The 16,335-nt window shown below is 45.3% G+C and overlaps 1 protein-coding gene across 2 annotated transcripts in view; it reads right to left on the reverse strand.

Moving 5' to 3' along the window:
- The window catches only part of ZMYM2 (zinc finger MYM-type containing 2), a 2,217,537-nt gene that overhangs the window by 384,393 nt on the left and 1,816,809 nt on the right, over positions 1–16,335 (reverse strand). For both annotated transcript variants that reach the window (XM_044073197.1, XM_044073196.1), the window contains exon 17: positions 756–853. In XM_044073197.1, the coding sequence (XP_043929132.1) occupies positions 756–853 (98 nt within the window). The remainder of the gene's footprint in view (positions 1–755; positions 854–16,335) is intronic.

The raw sequence follows: 16,335 nt of genomic DNA on the forward strand, positions 1-16,335 counted from the left end.
CTTCACTGGCCACGAGAGTGACGGCTGCAGTGGACGGCCCAGCAGTCTGTTCCTGCATGCTCATTTTGGCCTTCTTGACTGGAGTCTCATCCGTGTGTTCTGACATTGGGTCTATCCTATATGTTAGATGTTTGAGTCTCTGATTTTCTAGGTATAGTTTTAGAGCTGCAAGACAGCTTCTGAGGGTCTTGGGGACAAATTCCTGACAAACAGTAGAGGTGGTATGGTCGTGTTCACAGCCTATGCAGAATAGATAGAACTCAATGCGAATCGTTATGTGAAATTTGCCTTCCACACCTACACTTGTCCTTCCTACCTGACATGTAACCCAAAGCAGTAGCAAGTAACCAAAAGAAAATCCTGAAGGGGTACTTATCTGAAGTCGGATGAAGAAAACGCTTTCCACTGGAAATGCGATTACCGGAGTTGGTAGTCACACAGGCGGCAGACAAGTTCTGAAGAGGTGCGTGCTGACGTCCGCTATACACCTCACGTATGTTTATGACTGACATCAGAGAGAGACATGGGATGTCACACGCACCCTGGAGGTAGCATTTAACTTTTGTATACGTACGAGAGTTCACCAGAAGCAAATTCCCTGATGTCATGAATACAGCAGCATATGAACAGAAGGACATCATGTAGTACTACTATACCACTACAGATGACAATTTTATACCTTCAATAAGGCTTCTGCATATTTGGTAACACTGATGCATATATACACTATCACACATTTCTACAGGATTAATTACCTTATTTTTAACTCTGGGCTTAGATGGTTCTTCATATTCTTCACCAAATACAGGAGGTAGAAGGAATTCACTTTCTGTATCAAGTTCTTCAGCAGATGCTAAAACCAAAAAAAAAAAGGAATAATTAAAATCTACAACAAATATTTACAGAAATAATGAATGAATTTCTTTCACACGTCTTATAAACTGCATCATATGACAAAAGTCAGAAATGTGAATTTTTAACTCGGCCAGTGATAAGTGAGTTCTGAAAACATCTCTTAATCAAACACTAAAGAAGAAAGCGGAGTTGTGCAAAAACTTACCATAACAGTACATGTTCTACTTTTCACTTTTACATTATGCATAAAGTAAAGTTTTGTACCTACCATAAATGTAGATGTTCGAGTACTCATACAGCTGCAGCCATCACACTTGGGTTATCCTGCCATCAGGCGGGTCCTGGGTCGGCCGAATTCCAAAGTCTAGGTCCGGCGTCGGTTGTCGTCGCTTCCTCCCTGATGTCAGTGCGGCAGGGGTACAAAAGAGGCAGCCGACGCCATTTTCTTCAGTTTTTCCAGCCCCACAAGTCAGGTGCCCCCAGAAAGGAAGGCAATACATGATGTTATGCAAACATACATAAGTAAATAAATCAAAACAGTAGTTGCAAACAAATACACCATGAAGGAATACCCCAAATAGGTTGTATGTTAAGGGTGTTTGTCATAAGCCCTGTCCTAAGAGGGGATGGAGGGAGGGTAACCTGGACTGCAGCTGTATGAGCACTCGAACATCTACATTTATGGTAGGTACAAAACTGTACTATGTTCATCGTGCATACAGCTGCAGTCATCACACTTGGGTAGAATCCCAAAGCTAAGTAAGGGTGGTAGGCACTAAGTGGAACTAGGAGGGGCTAGAATGCCCCGCAGGACTGCTGTGGCAAAGCCCGCTCTAGATTTTGAGTATAGTGGAAGGTGGTAGTGCTTGGTGAAAGGGTGCACTGAACTCCAAGTAGCTGCTTCCAAAATGTCCTTGGTAGGGACCCCCCTGAGGAAAGCTGCAGAGGTAGCTGTAGCCCTGGTGGAGTGGTATCTGATGTATGCAGGCACAGATTTTCCATGAAATGAATAACAAAAGCATATGCAGTGGGCTATCCATTTTGAAATTGTCTGTTTGGAAATAGCCTTTCCTTGAGCACCTGTAGCATAGGACACAAAGAGCTGCTCAGATTTCCTGAATGACTTTGTTCTGTCCAAGTAATAACAAAGTTGTCTGTGAATGTCCAAGGAGTGAAGTAGTCTCTCCCCTTTGTTCTGTGGATTTGGATAAAAGGTAGGTAAATGAATAGTCTGATTCAAAGCTACACTGGGATACTACCTTTGGCATGAAGGTAGGGTTGGGTTCGTAAGGAAACCCTGACCTGATGGAAAATGATGAATGGTTGCACAGCCATGAGGGCCTGTAGCTCCGAAACCCTGCGTGCTGAGGTAATAGCCAGAAGCAAGGCTGTTTTCCACGACAAGTATTGTAGCTCTGCTGAAGAAACCGTATCAAAAGGAGGCAGGGTCAGCTTCTCCAATACGAAGTTGAGGTCCCAAGCTGGGACTGGTGGTTTCCGTGGGGGTTTTATATTTTTTGCCCCTCTGAGGAACTGCCTTAGTAGAGGATGTGAGAATAAAGGAGGATCGGTATTGTATTGTGCTGAAATGGCTGAAGCGTGGATCTTGATGGAAGAGAAGGAAAGGCCACTGTTTAACATCTCAGCTAGGTACTGTAAAATCTGAGGTATATTTATTACCCAAGGATTCTGGCCCTTTTCTTGATTCCAGGAACAAAATCGTTTCCATTTGGCGGAGTAGGCTTTTCTGGTAGAGGGTCTTCTGGCCTCCAAAATGACATCCTGTACCTCTTTGGAGAGGAGAGTCTGTTGGGAAATTAAGGTATTCTCCATGCAGCTAGAGTTAGAGTTCTGAGCTGGCTGTGAAGGGTCTTGTAGTTGTGCTGGGACAACAGAAGAGGAACTTGAGGTAGGATCCATGGTGGTGAGTGTGACAGGCTCTTTAGGAGAGGATACCAGTGCTGTCGTGTTACAGTCTAGAGCAATGAGAATCATTTGTGGCCTCTCTGCTCTGGTTTTTAATAGGACTTTGGTCAGTAGAGGCAGAGGAGGGAAGGCATAGACTGTCAATGCTGTCCAATTGAAAGAGAGTGCGTCCACTTTCCAGGCCTGTGGATGATAGGTCCTTGAGCAGAAGTTTTCCAACTGGTAATTTCTGTGGGTAGCAAATAGATCTATATCTGGCTGTCCCCATGCATGAGTTATCTTTGAGAAGACTTGAGGATGCAACTTCCATTCATGAGGGCTGTCATTATTCTGCTTAAGTTGTCTGACAGTGTGTTTTCCTTCCCTGGCAGGAATTGTGCCTGCAGGTGAACTTGTAATTCCAATGCTGTGTTCCACAGGGTCATAGATTGCCTGCACAGGGGGTATGAATGCGTCCCTCCCTGTTTATGTACCACATGACTGTGGTGTTGTCTGTCCTTATTAATAGCTGGCCCGGATGCAGTAGGTCCTTGAAGGTCATAAGAGCATTTTGCACAGCTAGCATCTCCTTTTGGTTGATGTGTAGGTGCATCTGTTTTTGGGACCATTTTCCCTGGATGCACTGATCTGCCATGTGTGCTCCCCAGGCGTAATCTGAGGCATCTGTTGTGATGATTTGAGTTGCTTGAGGTAAACAGAAAGGGAGACCTATGTTTCTTTGGCATGCTTGAGCCCACCACAAAAATTCCTTTTGAAGGCATGGAATGAGTGGTATAATTGATTCCAAGCTGTGGCTGTGTTGAGACCATAAGTTTTTTAGGTACCATTGCAGTTTCCTCATATGCAGCTTTGCAAATGGTATTAGTAGGATGCAAGATGCCATGAACCCCAGAGCCTGCAGGATTTTCCTTGCAGTTAGCCTGGTTAAAGTTGCCATTTTGTTGAAGTATTGAGAGAGTTGCCCTTGTTTGTCTGGCGTGAGGTAGGCCATCTGGGCCATTGTATTTAAGCTGGCACCCAGGAAAATTATCTGTTGAGAGGGTATTAGTTTTGATTTCTTTTTGTTCACTGTGTACCCCAGGCAGTTTAACAGTTTTATTACAAACGCCGGATGCTGCAAAAGAATGTCCTTGCTGTCCGCTTGGATCAGGCAGTTGTCCAGATATGGGTAGATTTGTATTCCTTGTTGTCTGCAGAAGGCAATTACTGATGCCAGGCATTTTGTAAACACTCTGGGCGCAGTAGATAAGCCAAAGGGCAATGCGGAGAATTGGTAATGGGTTGAACCTGCAAGAAATCTGAGGTATCTTCTGCAATCTTGCTGATAGGGACATGCAGGTATGCCTCCTTGAGGTCCAATGTTACCAGCCAAGACTCCTTGCCCAGCATGGGAAGAAGCTGCTGTAATGTGAGCATCTTGAATTTTGGCACCTGTAGGTATGTGTTTAGAATAGATAGATCTAAGATGGGTCTCCAGTCTTTGTCCTTCCTTGGTACCAGAAATAGTCTGTAATAAAAACCTTGACCTTGTTCTTTTGCAGGTACCTCTTGAATTGCTTTCATATCCATGAGAGCGGAGATTTGTCTTTGTGCCTCTGCCCATTGATTTTGTGGCAGGTTTTGCAAGCCTCTCATTTTTGGAAGGGTGTGAAAGTGGAACCTGTAGCCTCTGTCTATAATGTCCAGAATCCATTTGTCTTTGGTAACAATGTGCCAGTTTTTTGAAAATAATGCCAGTTTTCCGCCCAAAGGTGCTGCCAGTATAGCTTTGTTTGCCCGGCATAGGGGGAAGTCATTGTGTCTGTTTTCTAAATGACTATGATCTATCTTCTCCACCTCTTGGGATTGGTGCTTGCCACTGTCTAGCTCTGCAAGATCCTTGAGGTTGTCCTCTACCCCTTGGGCGTCTGTATCTGCCCCTTTGAGGTCTGTCCATGGCTGGAAAGGACCAATTTTTTGAAGGCCACTTTCTGCTGAAGCGTGGAGGTTGCACCTGCAAGAAATCTTTCACTGTTTGCATAGATTTCGCTTTTTCCTCCATTTTCTTTAGTACCTCCTCAGCTTTAACACCAAACAATACATCTTTTTGAAGTGGTGCATCTAATAACTTTGCTTTGACATGATCTGGTAAGGTTTGCTCTTTGAGCCAAGCATGCCAACGTATGACAGACACCGTGACAGCAGCTCTACATGAGGCCTCTAAAGCATCAAAACCACACTGAAAGGTATGTTTACCCACTTGCTCTGCTCCATGCAACAAATCCTGCAACTTTTTCAAATCTGGTTGTTCTGTTTGTGCCATTTTGCTTTTCAGCTGAGATAACAAAAACTGTTGGTACTTTTAACATATGAAACTGACAGTTTAATGCCCTCATGATTAAAGTGGCAGATGTATACACCTTTTTCCCCCACCTTTCTAATGCTCTGGAATCTCTCTCTGAATGTAAAGGGTTTTTAGCAGTAGAGGCCTTTATTCCCTTGGGACCCTGTGAAATTGTTTCTGGGTCAGCAGTATGGCTTTTATAAAGGAACTGGTGAGAATCAGGAACCCAGTAATACCGGTCTCGTTTAACAGGGGCTGGAGGTAAAGAATCTGGATTAAGACTGGCTTCTGCGTACACATCATCCGAAATATCTAAAACAGGAGGGATAGCCAGGGGCCTATGCTGGGGGAGCAGTAGAAATTCCCTGAGCCTTTTCTTGGAATCTGAGTAATCTTGGCCTTCCCAGTGGAAGTGCTCCCTCAATGTATGCAGGGTTTCCCCAAAAGAGTAGTCCTCAGGGGGGGAGACCGAGGGAATAGACTCCTCAGCATCAGAGTCTTCAAAAGGGGAAAAGGCATAATCCTGGTCCTCAGAAAGGTCTAAGGTAAAAGAAACCTGGTCTGAGGAAGGGTAGTCTTCCTCCAGTCTGGGTCTTTTGTCAGAGGGGGGGTTGAGAACCCCTGATGAGAGTTATCAAATCCTCAGCCATTTTAAGCATCTGTTTTTTAGGCATGGGGCCTTGAGAGGAGGTCTGAGGACCCTGTTTTTTAGTTTTCATGGCAGCTTTAGACTTAGTGAAGGATTTAATAGAGAAGGTGGTAGGCCTGAAGACGCCTTCAGAAATGGCAGGCCTCACTAAATTTTCAGTTTCCCCGCCAAGAGTGGCGTCAGTATCTGCAGTGGGAATGGAGGCCGAGGAGCCTGCGACCTCGGGTACTGAAGTCATTGGTAAAATAGTTTCATCGGTTGTTAGGGGCTGCGTAGGCACCTCGCTGAAAACCGGAGAACCGGTAGTCGACCTAAGCGTGGTCTCAGTACTCGGTGCAGACCTCGAATGTCGGTCCTTGTCTTTGCGTCTTTTGCTTAAAACTGGCGTCGGTGTATCTGACGGCATGATATAATTAATTTTTTTGCCAAAATAATGAAGGGCGAACTCCACCGGGCGCTTAATAGTGCGCTTGTTGAACCTAGCACAAAAACGGCAGGCCGAGACGTCGTGGTCTGGCCCTAAGCAAGGTATACAGAAAGAGTGAAAATCCTTATGCGGTATTTGCTTCCCACAAGAAATGCAATTATTAACTTTGTCTGACATCGGTCTGAGGCAAGAAAAGTTTCTCCAATGGGGTACTTAGCTTTAAAGAAAATTTCGGCTGAAATACTTTCGTAAATCTCAGGAGCTGGCCGACCGGCACTTTCGAACTGCTTCTGCTTTATGCACCGCGTGGCAAGAAAGACTGAAGAAAATGGCGTTGGCTGCCTCTTTTATACCCCTGCCGCACTGACGTCAGGGAAGAAGAGACGACAACCAACGCCGGACCTAGACTTTGGAATTCGGCCGACCGGGGACCCGCCTGATGGCAGGATAACCCATCTGTAATGACTGCAGCTGTATGCACGATGAACATCTGTACTATGTTCATCGTGTTTCACTGTTGCAGTCATTACACTTGGGTTGAATCCCAAAGCTAAGGTTGGGTGGCTGGGTCTAAATAGAATTAGGAGTGGCTATGAGGCCCTGCAGAAAGTACAGTTTTGTACCTACCATAAATGTAGATGTTCTAGTGTATATACTGCTGCAGTCATCACACTTGGGTTATCCTGCCGTCAGGCAGTCCCCGCAGTCGGCCGAATCCCAAAGTCTTGGTCTGGTGTCAGTTGTCGTCGCTTCTTCCCTGACGTCAGTGGGACAGGGGGATTAAAAGAAGCAGCCAACGCCATTTTCTTCAGTTTTTCTTGCCCCAGATGTCAGGTGCCCCCAACTGGGAAGGCAATACAAATAACTATGCAAAAATACCTTAGTAGATAAACAATAGTAGTAGCTGTTAGCAAATACACCATACAGAAAAGCATCCAATAGATTGATGTACATGGAGTTATAACCAACACCCTGGTATGCAGAGGGGATGGTGGGAGGGTAACCTGGACTGCAGCAGTATATACACTCGAACATCTACATTTATGGTAGGTACAAAACTGTACTATGTCCATCGTGTTATACTGCTGCAGTCATCACACTTGGGTTGAATCCCAAAGCTATGGATGGGTGGCTGGTACTAAACTGGGTTAGGTGAAGCTAGGATGCCCTGCAGAACTGCAGTGGCAAAACCAGCTCTGTTTTTTGAGTATAATGGAAGGTGGTAGTGCTTGGTAAAGGTGTGCACTGAACTCCAAGTAGCTGCCTCCAGAATGTCCTTGGTTGGAACCCCCCTGAGAAAGGCTGCTGTAGCCCTTGTAGAATGGGACCTAATATTAACAGGCACTGCTTTCCCATGGTGCGAGTAGCAAAAGCAGATAACAATGTGCTATCCATTTGGAGATGGTCTGTTTTAAAATAGCCTTTCCTTGTGAACCTGCAGCATAGGATACACAGAGTTGGTCCGTTTTTCTGAAGGTCTTTGTCTTATCCAAATAGTAATGTAGCTGTCTGTGAATGTTCAAAGAGTGAAGGAGTCTTTCTCCTTTATTCTGGGGGTTTGGATAAAAGGTGGGTAAATGAATGGTCTGATTCAAAGCCACACTGGATACTACCTTTGGCATAAAGGTAGGGTTAGTTCGTAGAGAGACTCTGTCCTGATGGAAAACGATGAAAGGTTCCACTGCCATAAGTGCCTGTAATTCTGAGACCCTGCGTGCTGAGGTGATAGCCAGCAACAGAGCTGTTTTCCATGACAAGTATTGTAGTTCTGCTGAGAAGGCTGGTTTGAAAGGAGGTAGTGTTAATTTTTCTAAAATGAAGTTGAGGTCCCAAGCTGGCGTTGGGGGTTTTCTGGGGGGTCTTATATTCTTAGCCCCTCTGAGAAAAGTACAGTTTTGTACCTACCATAAATGTAGATGTCCGAAGGGTATGCATCTGCAGTCCTAACAAATGGGTTGTCCTGTCCTCAGGCAGCCCTTCGGTCGGCCGGATTCCAAAGTCTGGGTCTGGCCTCGGCTGATGTCGCACTTCACCCGACGTCATAGCTGCAGTTCTTCGGGTATAAAGGCATCAGCCGACGCCATTTTCCTCAGTGTTTCTTGCCCCAGATGCCAGGTGCCCTCTAGGAAGGCTAAATTTGGATAAAAGTAAAGTTTCCAAATAACAGACAGCAACTAAGAAATCTACATGTATGTACATATATACAAACAAATACACCATAATAGATTCCCCCAGCTAGCTAGAAGATGGGCAAATACCCTAGAAGTACCACAGAGGGGAAGGAGGGAGGGTAATCCTGACTGCAGATGCATACCCTTCGGACATCTACATTTATGGTAGGTACAAAACTGTACTATGTCCTTCATGGATGCATCTGCAGTCCTAACAAATGGGTAGAATACCATAGCCAAACTGGGGGAGGAGGTAGTAATAAGATTATGGTGTAGTTAAGATCCCTTGCAAAACAGCAGTGGCAAAACCTGCTCGGGATCTGGAGTATAAGGGTAGATTATAATGCTTGGCAAATGTATGCACGGAGCTCCAAGTAGCAGCCTCTAAAATGTCTTTGGTAGCCACTCCTCGTAGAAAAGCTGTAGTAGTGGCTGTAGCCCTTGTGGAATGAGGTCTGATGTTTCTTGGAGCTGTCTTCCCATGGTAAGAGTAACAAAATCTAATGCAATTTCCTATCCACTTAGAGATTGTCTGTTTTGAAATTGCTTTTCCTTCCATTCCTGTTGCATATGCTACCAATAACTGGTCAGTTTTTCTATTGTTCTTGGTTCTGTCCAGGTAGTAGCGCAATTGTCTATGTACATCCAAGGTATGTAATAGCCTTTCTCCCCTGTTCTGTGGGTTGGGGAAGAAGGTAGGCAGGTGGATAGCTTGGTTTAAAGATACCCTGGAGACCACCTTTGGCATAAAAGTAGGATTAGTTCTCAAGGACACTCTATCTTGATGGAAGATAAGGAAGGGTTGTACTGCCATTAATGCCTGTAATTCAGAAACCCTTCTTGCTGAAGTGATTACAAGCAGGAAAGCAGTTTTCCATGATAAATACTGTAATTCTGCTGTTGCTGCTGGTTCAAAAGGAGGAAGTGTCAATTTTTCTAGTACAAAGTTCAAGTCCCAAGCTGGCAATGGTGGCTTCCTTGGTGGTTTTACATTTTTAATTCCTCTCAGAAACTGCCTGAGTAGAGGATGTGAGAAGACTGGAGGATCCATGTTGTATTCTGCCGAAATGGCTGATGCATGAATCTTAATGGAAGAATAGGACAGGCCATTGTGGAAAAGCTCTGCCAAGTATTCCAGGATGTTAGCTATGTTTACCACTGACACATTTTCTCCTTTTGCTGCACTCCAAATGAGATATCTTTTCCATTTTGCTGAATAAGTTTTCCTTGTTGAGGGTCTGCGAGCCCCCAAGATAATGTCCTTAACCCTTTGAGATAAATCTGGGTTATTGTGTCTTATGCAATGTTCCAGGCAGCTAGCTGCAGCGTTTGTAGGTTTGGATGCAGGGTTTTGAAGTTGTTCTGTGTTAGCAGTAAGGGAACTAGGGGTAGAGGCCATATTTGTTCCCGAGACATACTCCTCAGTAATGGGTACCAATGCTGCCTCGGCCAGTCTGGAGCTATCAGGATGATCCTTGGCCGGTCTTCTTTGATCTTCAGTAGCACCTTGTGCATCAAAGGAAGAGGTGGGAATGCATATGCTGTCAGGTTTTTCCAACTGAAAGAGAGGGAGTCCACCTTCCAAGCAAGTGGGTGGTATGCCCTTGTGCAGAATTTTTTCAATTGGTGGTTGTGTGGGGATGCGAATAAGTCTATTTCTGGTAGTCCCCATTTTCTTGTAATGGATTTGAAGATGTCTGGATGCAGCATCCATTCGTGGGCATCCGTGGTAGTTCTGCTTAGGATGTCTGCTAGTATATTTTCTTTTCCCGGTACAAATATTGCCTGTAGCTGAATGTTGTAGCTCAGGGCCACATTCCAGAGGTCCATTGCCATCCGGCATAGAGGGTATGAATGTGTGCCTCCCTGTTTGTTGATGTACCACATAACTGTGGTGTTGTCCGTCCTTATCAGCAACTGACCCTGTTGAAGAAACGGTCTGAATGTCTGGATTGCCAGCATCTCCTTTTGATTTATTTGGAGGTTCAGCTGCTCTTGAGTCCATAGGCCTTGTATGCACTTGTCCAGCATGTGTGCCCCCCAACCGAGGTCTGAGGCGTCCGTGGTGATAGTCTGGCTTGGTTGAGGGCTGTGGAAGGGCAATCCTTTGTTCAATTGACAGGCCTGGGCCCACCATTGGAATTCTTGTTTCAGGCATGGAATTATTGGAATTTGGGTTTCTAGGCTGTGCTTGTGCTGAGACCATAAATTCCTTAGGTACCATTGCAACTTCCTCATATGTAGTCTGGCATGTGGAATCAATATTATGCAGGATGCCATGTAACCCAGGGCTTGCAGGACTTAAGTTATTGCCTGGGATGGTATCAGCCTTGACTTTTTTATATTGACTGTGTACCCCAAGGCTTGTAGTAGATGAATGACCTTTTTCAAATCTTTTTCTAATTTGTTTTTGTTGTCCGCTTGTAACAGGCAGTCGTCCAGGTAAGGGTAAATTTGAATCCCCTGAAGCCTGCAATAAGCAATTACTGATGCCAGGCATTTCGTGAATACTCTGGGCGCAGTAGATAAGCCAAAGGGCAATGCTGAGAATTGATAATGCTCTGATCCTGCAAGAAATCTGAGGTATCTTCTGCAATTTGGTCGAATGGGGACGTGCAGGTATGCCTCGAGATCTAGAGTTACCAGCCAAGACTCCTTGCCCAGTATGGGAAGGAGCTGCTGTAGGGTCAGCATCTTGAATTTTGGAACAATGAGATATGTGTTTAGAGCGGACAGGTCGAGAATAGGTCTCCATTGGTTTTCTTTTCTTGGCACCAGGAAAAGTCTGGAGTAAAATCCTTGTCCTTGTTCCATAGACGGTACCTTTTCTATAGCTCTCATCCTTATCAAGTGGTCTATTTGTTTTAGAGCTTTTTTCTTTTGATTTGGAGGTAGGTTTGGCATTCCTCTCTTCCTTGGTAGAGTATGGAAGCGAAACCTGTAACCTTGGTCTATTGTCTGTAAAATCCATTTGTCTCCTGTGATGTGATGCCAGTTTTCCGAAAATAAGGCTAGTTTTCCGCCCAAGGGTGCTTCTAGTTGTTCCCTGGTAGGCGGTCTCAGAGCCAAGTCACTGTGATTGTCCTGTGGAAGTGGTAGTGGCTGGATCTGTGGCAGTACTTCGCTGGTTGTTGGGCTGCCACTGACGCCCCCTGTAGGCACCTCTGGATTGCCCCCTGCCTCTTGGGTGCCTATTCCTGCCTCTCTGTGTTCTGGTGTCTGGAAAGGACCAATTCTTGGAAGGCCAGTTCCTACTAAACGTTGGAGGCTGGACCTGTAAGAAATCCTTGACTGTCTGTACAGATTTTGCTTTCTCTTCCACCTTCTTCAGCACCTGTTGTGCAGGGGGGCCAAACAAATTGAGCTTATCCATGGGAGCATCTAGAAGCTTTGATTTAACATGGTCTGGTAAGGACTGCTCTTTTAACCATGCATGCCTTCTGATTACTGTACCAGTCATAGCTGATCTAAAGGAAGCCTCCAGTGCATCATAGCCGCATTTTAAGGAATGATTACTGACCTGCAGAATGTTATGTACCATTTCCTGAAGAGATTTTTTGTCTAATGGTTCAGGTGAGGACAGTTTTTTAGTTAACTGGTCTAACATAAATTCCTGATACTGAATCATGTGGAATTGACAGTTTAAGGCCCTAGCTGAAAGAGTAGCAGAAGTGTAAACTTTTTTACCCCATCTCTCTAAGGCCCTGGGATTCCCTTTCAGAGAGGAGGGGTTTTTTGGCAGAGGTAGCTGCTACTGCCTTGGGTCCCTGTGAAATACTTTCAGGATCTGCAAAAGGAGCCTTATACAAATGATAATGTGTGTCCAGAACCCTGTAGTACCTGTCGGGCTTAGCAGGGGCCGGAGGAAGTGAATCAGGAGCAGTACAAGCATCATTAAATGCATCATCCACCACAGTAAGTACTGGAGGAATGGCTAAAGGCCTATGCTGTGGCAAATGCAAAAAGGTCCTAAGCCTTTTCCTAGAGTCTGAGAAATCCTGGCCCTGCCATTGAAATTGTTCCCTCATAGCATGCAAGGTTTCCCCAAAAGAAAATTCCTCAGGAGGAGAGGCAGAAGGAATGGAGTCTTCCGCATCAGAGTCCTCATAAGGGGAATAAGGGCCCTCTGGAGGGTCTGTATGTTCTGAATCATCAGAGGAGTAATCTGTAGAAACTGGCTCAGGGGGCTCTGCTCTAGGCCTCTTCTCTGGAGGTGGGTGAGAGGCCCTGTCAGGGTGAGGTTGGGATCCCCGGATCAAGGAAATAAGATCCTCTGCTAGACTAAGCATTTGAGTACTAGAGCTAGGCCTGTGAGAGGGGGTCTTAGCAGGCACACTCTTGGTAGATTTTGCTGCTTTAGCCCTGGCAAAAGCCTTAATCGACATGGATGCAGGGGGCCTAGCAGCTCCACGTGCAGGAGTAGATATATCTAAAGGAATAGTATCAGATAAATCCTGGGATCCTGTAGGAGCAGGTGGGATTTCAGTAGCAGATTCTGCCATGCTGGATGAGGCCTCGGTAGGAGGCAAGCTTTCGGCCGAAGGAAGGACCGTGGACTCGGTTTCAGCCGAAACTGAGACACTCGCGGTTGACTTAACCGTGGTTTCGGCCGAAACCATGGCCGCGAGTGTCGGTCCTTTTCCTTGCGCTTTTTAGTAAATTGCGAAGTCGGAGTCTCTGACGGCATGATATAAGCAAAAGCGGAGCCGAAAAACTCCTCAGCAAATTCCGACCGATGTCTAAGTGTCCGTCAGTTGAAGGAAGCACAGGCTAGACAAGCTGCTACGTCGTGGTCTGGGCCTAAACAAGGTAGGCAGTAAGAGTGGAAATCTTTATGAGGTATTTGTTTCCCACAAGTTAAACAGTTATTCACTTTTTCTGACATTGGCTGAGGCAAGAAAGAGTCCCCAACGGGGTACTTAGCTTTTTAGAAGTCTTCGGTAGTCGTAATCTCTGGTTCTGACCGACTGGCACTTGTGAACAGCTTCTGCTTCGGGCGCCACGCGGCAAGAAAGACTGAGGAAAATGGCGTCGGCTGATGCCTTTATACCCGAAGAACTGCAGCTATGACGTCGGGTGAAGTGCGACATCAGCCGAGGCCAGACCCAGACTTTGGAATCCGGCCGACCGAAGGGCTGCCTGAGGACAGGACAACCCATTTGTTAGGACTGCAGATGCATCCATGAAGGACATCTGCCTTAGTAAAGGGTGTGAGAATCTGGGAGGATCCGTATTATATTGAGCTGAAATGGCTGAAGCATGGATCTTAATGGATGAGAAAGAAAGGCCTTTGTGTAGCATCTCAGTTAAGTATTGCAGTATTTGAGGAATGTTTGGTATCCAAGGATTTTGGCCTTTAGCCTGGTTCCATGCACAAAATCTTTTCCATTTGTCTGAGTAAGTTTTTCTGGTGCTGGGCCTCCTGGCCTCCAAAATGACATTCAGGACGTCCTTTGAGAGAAGTGTTGATTGATAATTCAAGGTATTCACCATGCAGCTAAATTTAAAGTCCTGAGCTGACTGTGAAGGATCTGAGAGTTTTGCTGAGTCAACAGAAGTGGGAAATGAGGTAAGATCCATGGAGGGCTGTGAGTCAAGGTCCTTAGTAATGGGTACCAGTGCTGACGTGGCCAGTCCAGAGCAATGAGGATCATTTGTGGTCTCTCTGATCTGACTTTCAGTAATACCTTGGTCAAGAGAGGTAGTGGTGGGAAGGCATAGACTGTCAATGCATTCCAACTGAATGATAGGGCATCCACTTTCCAGGCTAGGGAATGATAAGTCCTTGTGCAAAGTTGCTGTAGTGGGCAATTGTTGGGAGAGGAAAATAGATGTCTGGGCATCCCCACCTTTGAGTTATCATTGAAAATACTTGTGGGTGTAGTCTCCACTCGTGAGGATCTGCCAAATTTCTGCTTAATTCGTCTGCCAATATGTTTTCCTTTCCTGGCAGGAATTGTGCTTGCAGTTGTACTTGGTAAGTAAATGCTGTGTTCCACAAGGTCATTGCCTGTCTGCATAAGGGGTAGGAGTGTGTTCCTCCCTGTTTGTTTATATACCACATAACTGTGGTGTTGTCTGTCCTTAGTAGTTGTTCTGGATGCAAGAGGTCCTTGAAGGCTGTCAGTGCATTTTGCACAGCTAGCATCTCCTTTTGGTTGATGTGTAGATGCATTTGTTTTGCAGACCATTTGCCCTGTATGCACTGTCCTGCCATGTGTACTCCCCAGGCGTAGTCTGAAGAATTTGTTGTCATAGTTTGGTTTGCTGGAGGTAAGACAAAAGGAAGACCCTTGTTTATTTGACATGCTTGAGCCCACCATAGGAACTCTTTTTGAAGGCAGGGAATGAGAGGTATACTTGTTTCGAGGATATGCCTGTGTTGAGTCCATACACTTTTCAGGCACCATTGTAATTTCCTCATATGCAGCTTTGCATGTGGAATTAGTTGAAAGCAGAATGCCATGAACCCCAATGCCTGCAGGATTTTCCTTGCAGTGAGCTGGGTAAAAGTTGCCATCTTTTTGAAGTATTGAGTCAGTTGTTTTTGTCTGGCGTGAGATAAGCCATCTGGGCCGTTGTATTTAAGCTGGCACTCAGGAATATTATGTCTTGTGAGGGTATTAGCTTTGACTTCTTTTTGTTTACTGTGTACCCTAGGCAACTTAGCAGCTATGTTACAAATGCCAGATGCTGTAATAGAATGGCCTTGCTGTTCGCTTGGATCAGGCAGTCGTCCAGATATGGATAAATCTGTATTCTTCATTGTCTGCAGTATGCAATTACTGATGCCAGGCATTTCGTAAATACTCTGGGCACAGTAGATAAGCCAAAGGGCAATGCAGAGAATTGATAATGCGTTGTACCTGCCAAAAATCTGAGGTATCTTCTGCAATCTTGTCTGATAGGGACATGCAGGTATGCCTCTTTGAGGTCCAACGTTACCAGCCAAGACTCCTTGCCCAGCATGGGAAGAAGCTGCTATAGTGTGAGCATTTTGAATTTGGGTACCTCCAGGTATGTGTTTAGAATTGAGAGGTCTAAAATGGGTCTCCAGGCTTTGTCCTTTCTTGGCACTAGAAATAGTAGAGTAAAAACCTAGACCTTGCTCCTTTGTAGGTACCTTTTGAATTGCTTTCATATCCATGAGAGCTGAAATTTGCGTTTGTGCCTCTGCCCATTGGTTTGGAGGCAGATTTGGCATGCCACTCATCCGTGGTAAAGTGTGAAAATGAAATCTGTAGCCTCGGGTAATAATATCCAGAACCCATTTGTCCTTTGTTATGATGCGCCAATTTTGTGGAAATAGAGCCAGTTTTCCTCCCAAAGGTGCTGCCAGGGCAATTTTGCTTGGCAGGCGAAGAGGGAAGACATTGTGTTTGTTTCCTGGATGGTTGAGATCTTTCATCTCCACCTCTTTGAGTTGTTGTAGGTCATTGTCTAGGCCTTATAGAACCTTGTGGCTGGCCTCTGCCCCTTGGGTGTTTGTACCTACCCCTTTGGGGTCTGTCTGATGCAGGAAAGGACCAGTTTTTCTTTTTTTTTTTTTGATGGCCAGTTGCTGCTGAAACGAGGAGGTTGTACCTGTAAAAAATCTTTAACTGTCTGCATAGATTTTGCCTTTTCTTCCATTTTCTTTAAAACTTCCTCTGCTTTGACACCAAATAACACATCTTTCTGCAAAGGAGCATCCAATAACTTTGCTTTGACATGTTCTGGTAAGGCTTGCTCTTTTAGCCAAGCATGTCTACGTTTTACAGATCCTGTGACAGTTGCTCTACATGAGGCTTCCAATGAATCAAAACCACACTGTAAGGTATGCTTTCCCACCTGTTCTGCTGCATGCAGCAAATCCTGCATATCTTTGAAATCAGGTTGATCTGTCTGAGGGATCATTTTCTGCTTTAACTGTGTAATCAAGTACTGCTGGTATTTTAGCATGTGGAACTGGCAGTTTAAGGCCCTAATGGCCAAAGTGGCAGAT

This window comes from Protopterus annectens, chromosome 5.part1 (genome assembly GCF_019279795.1).
Source record: "Protopterus annectens isolate FY-2018-M chromosome 5.part1, PAN1.0, whole genome shotgun sequence".
Lineage (NCBI taxonomy): Eukaryota > Metazoa > Chordata > Ceratodontiformes > Protopteridae > Protopterus > Protopterus annectens.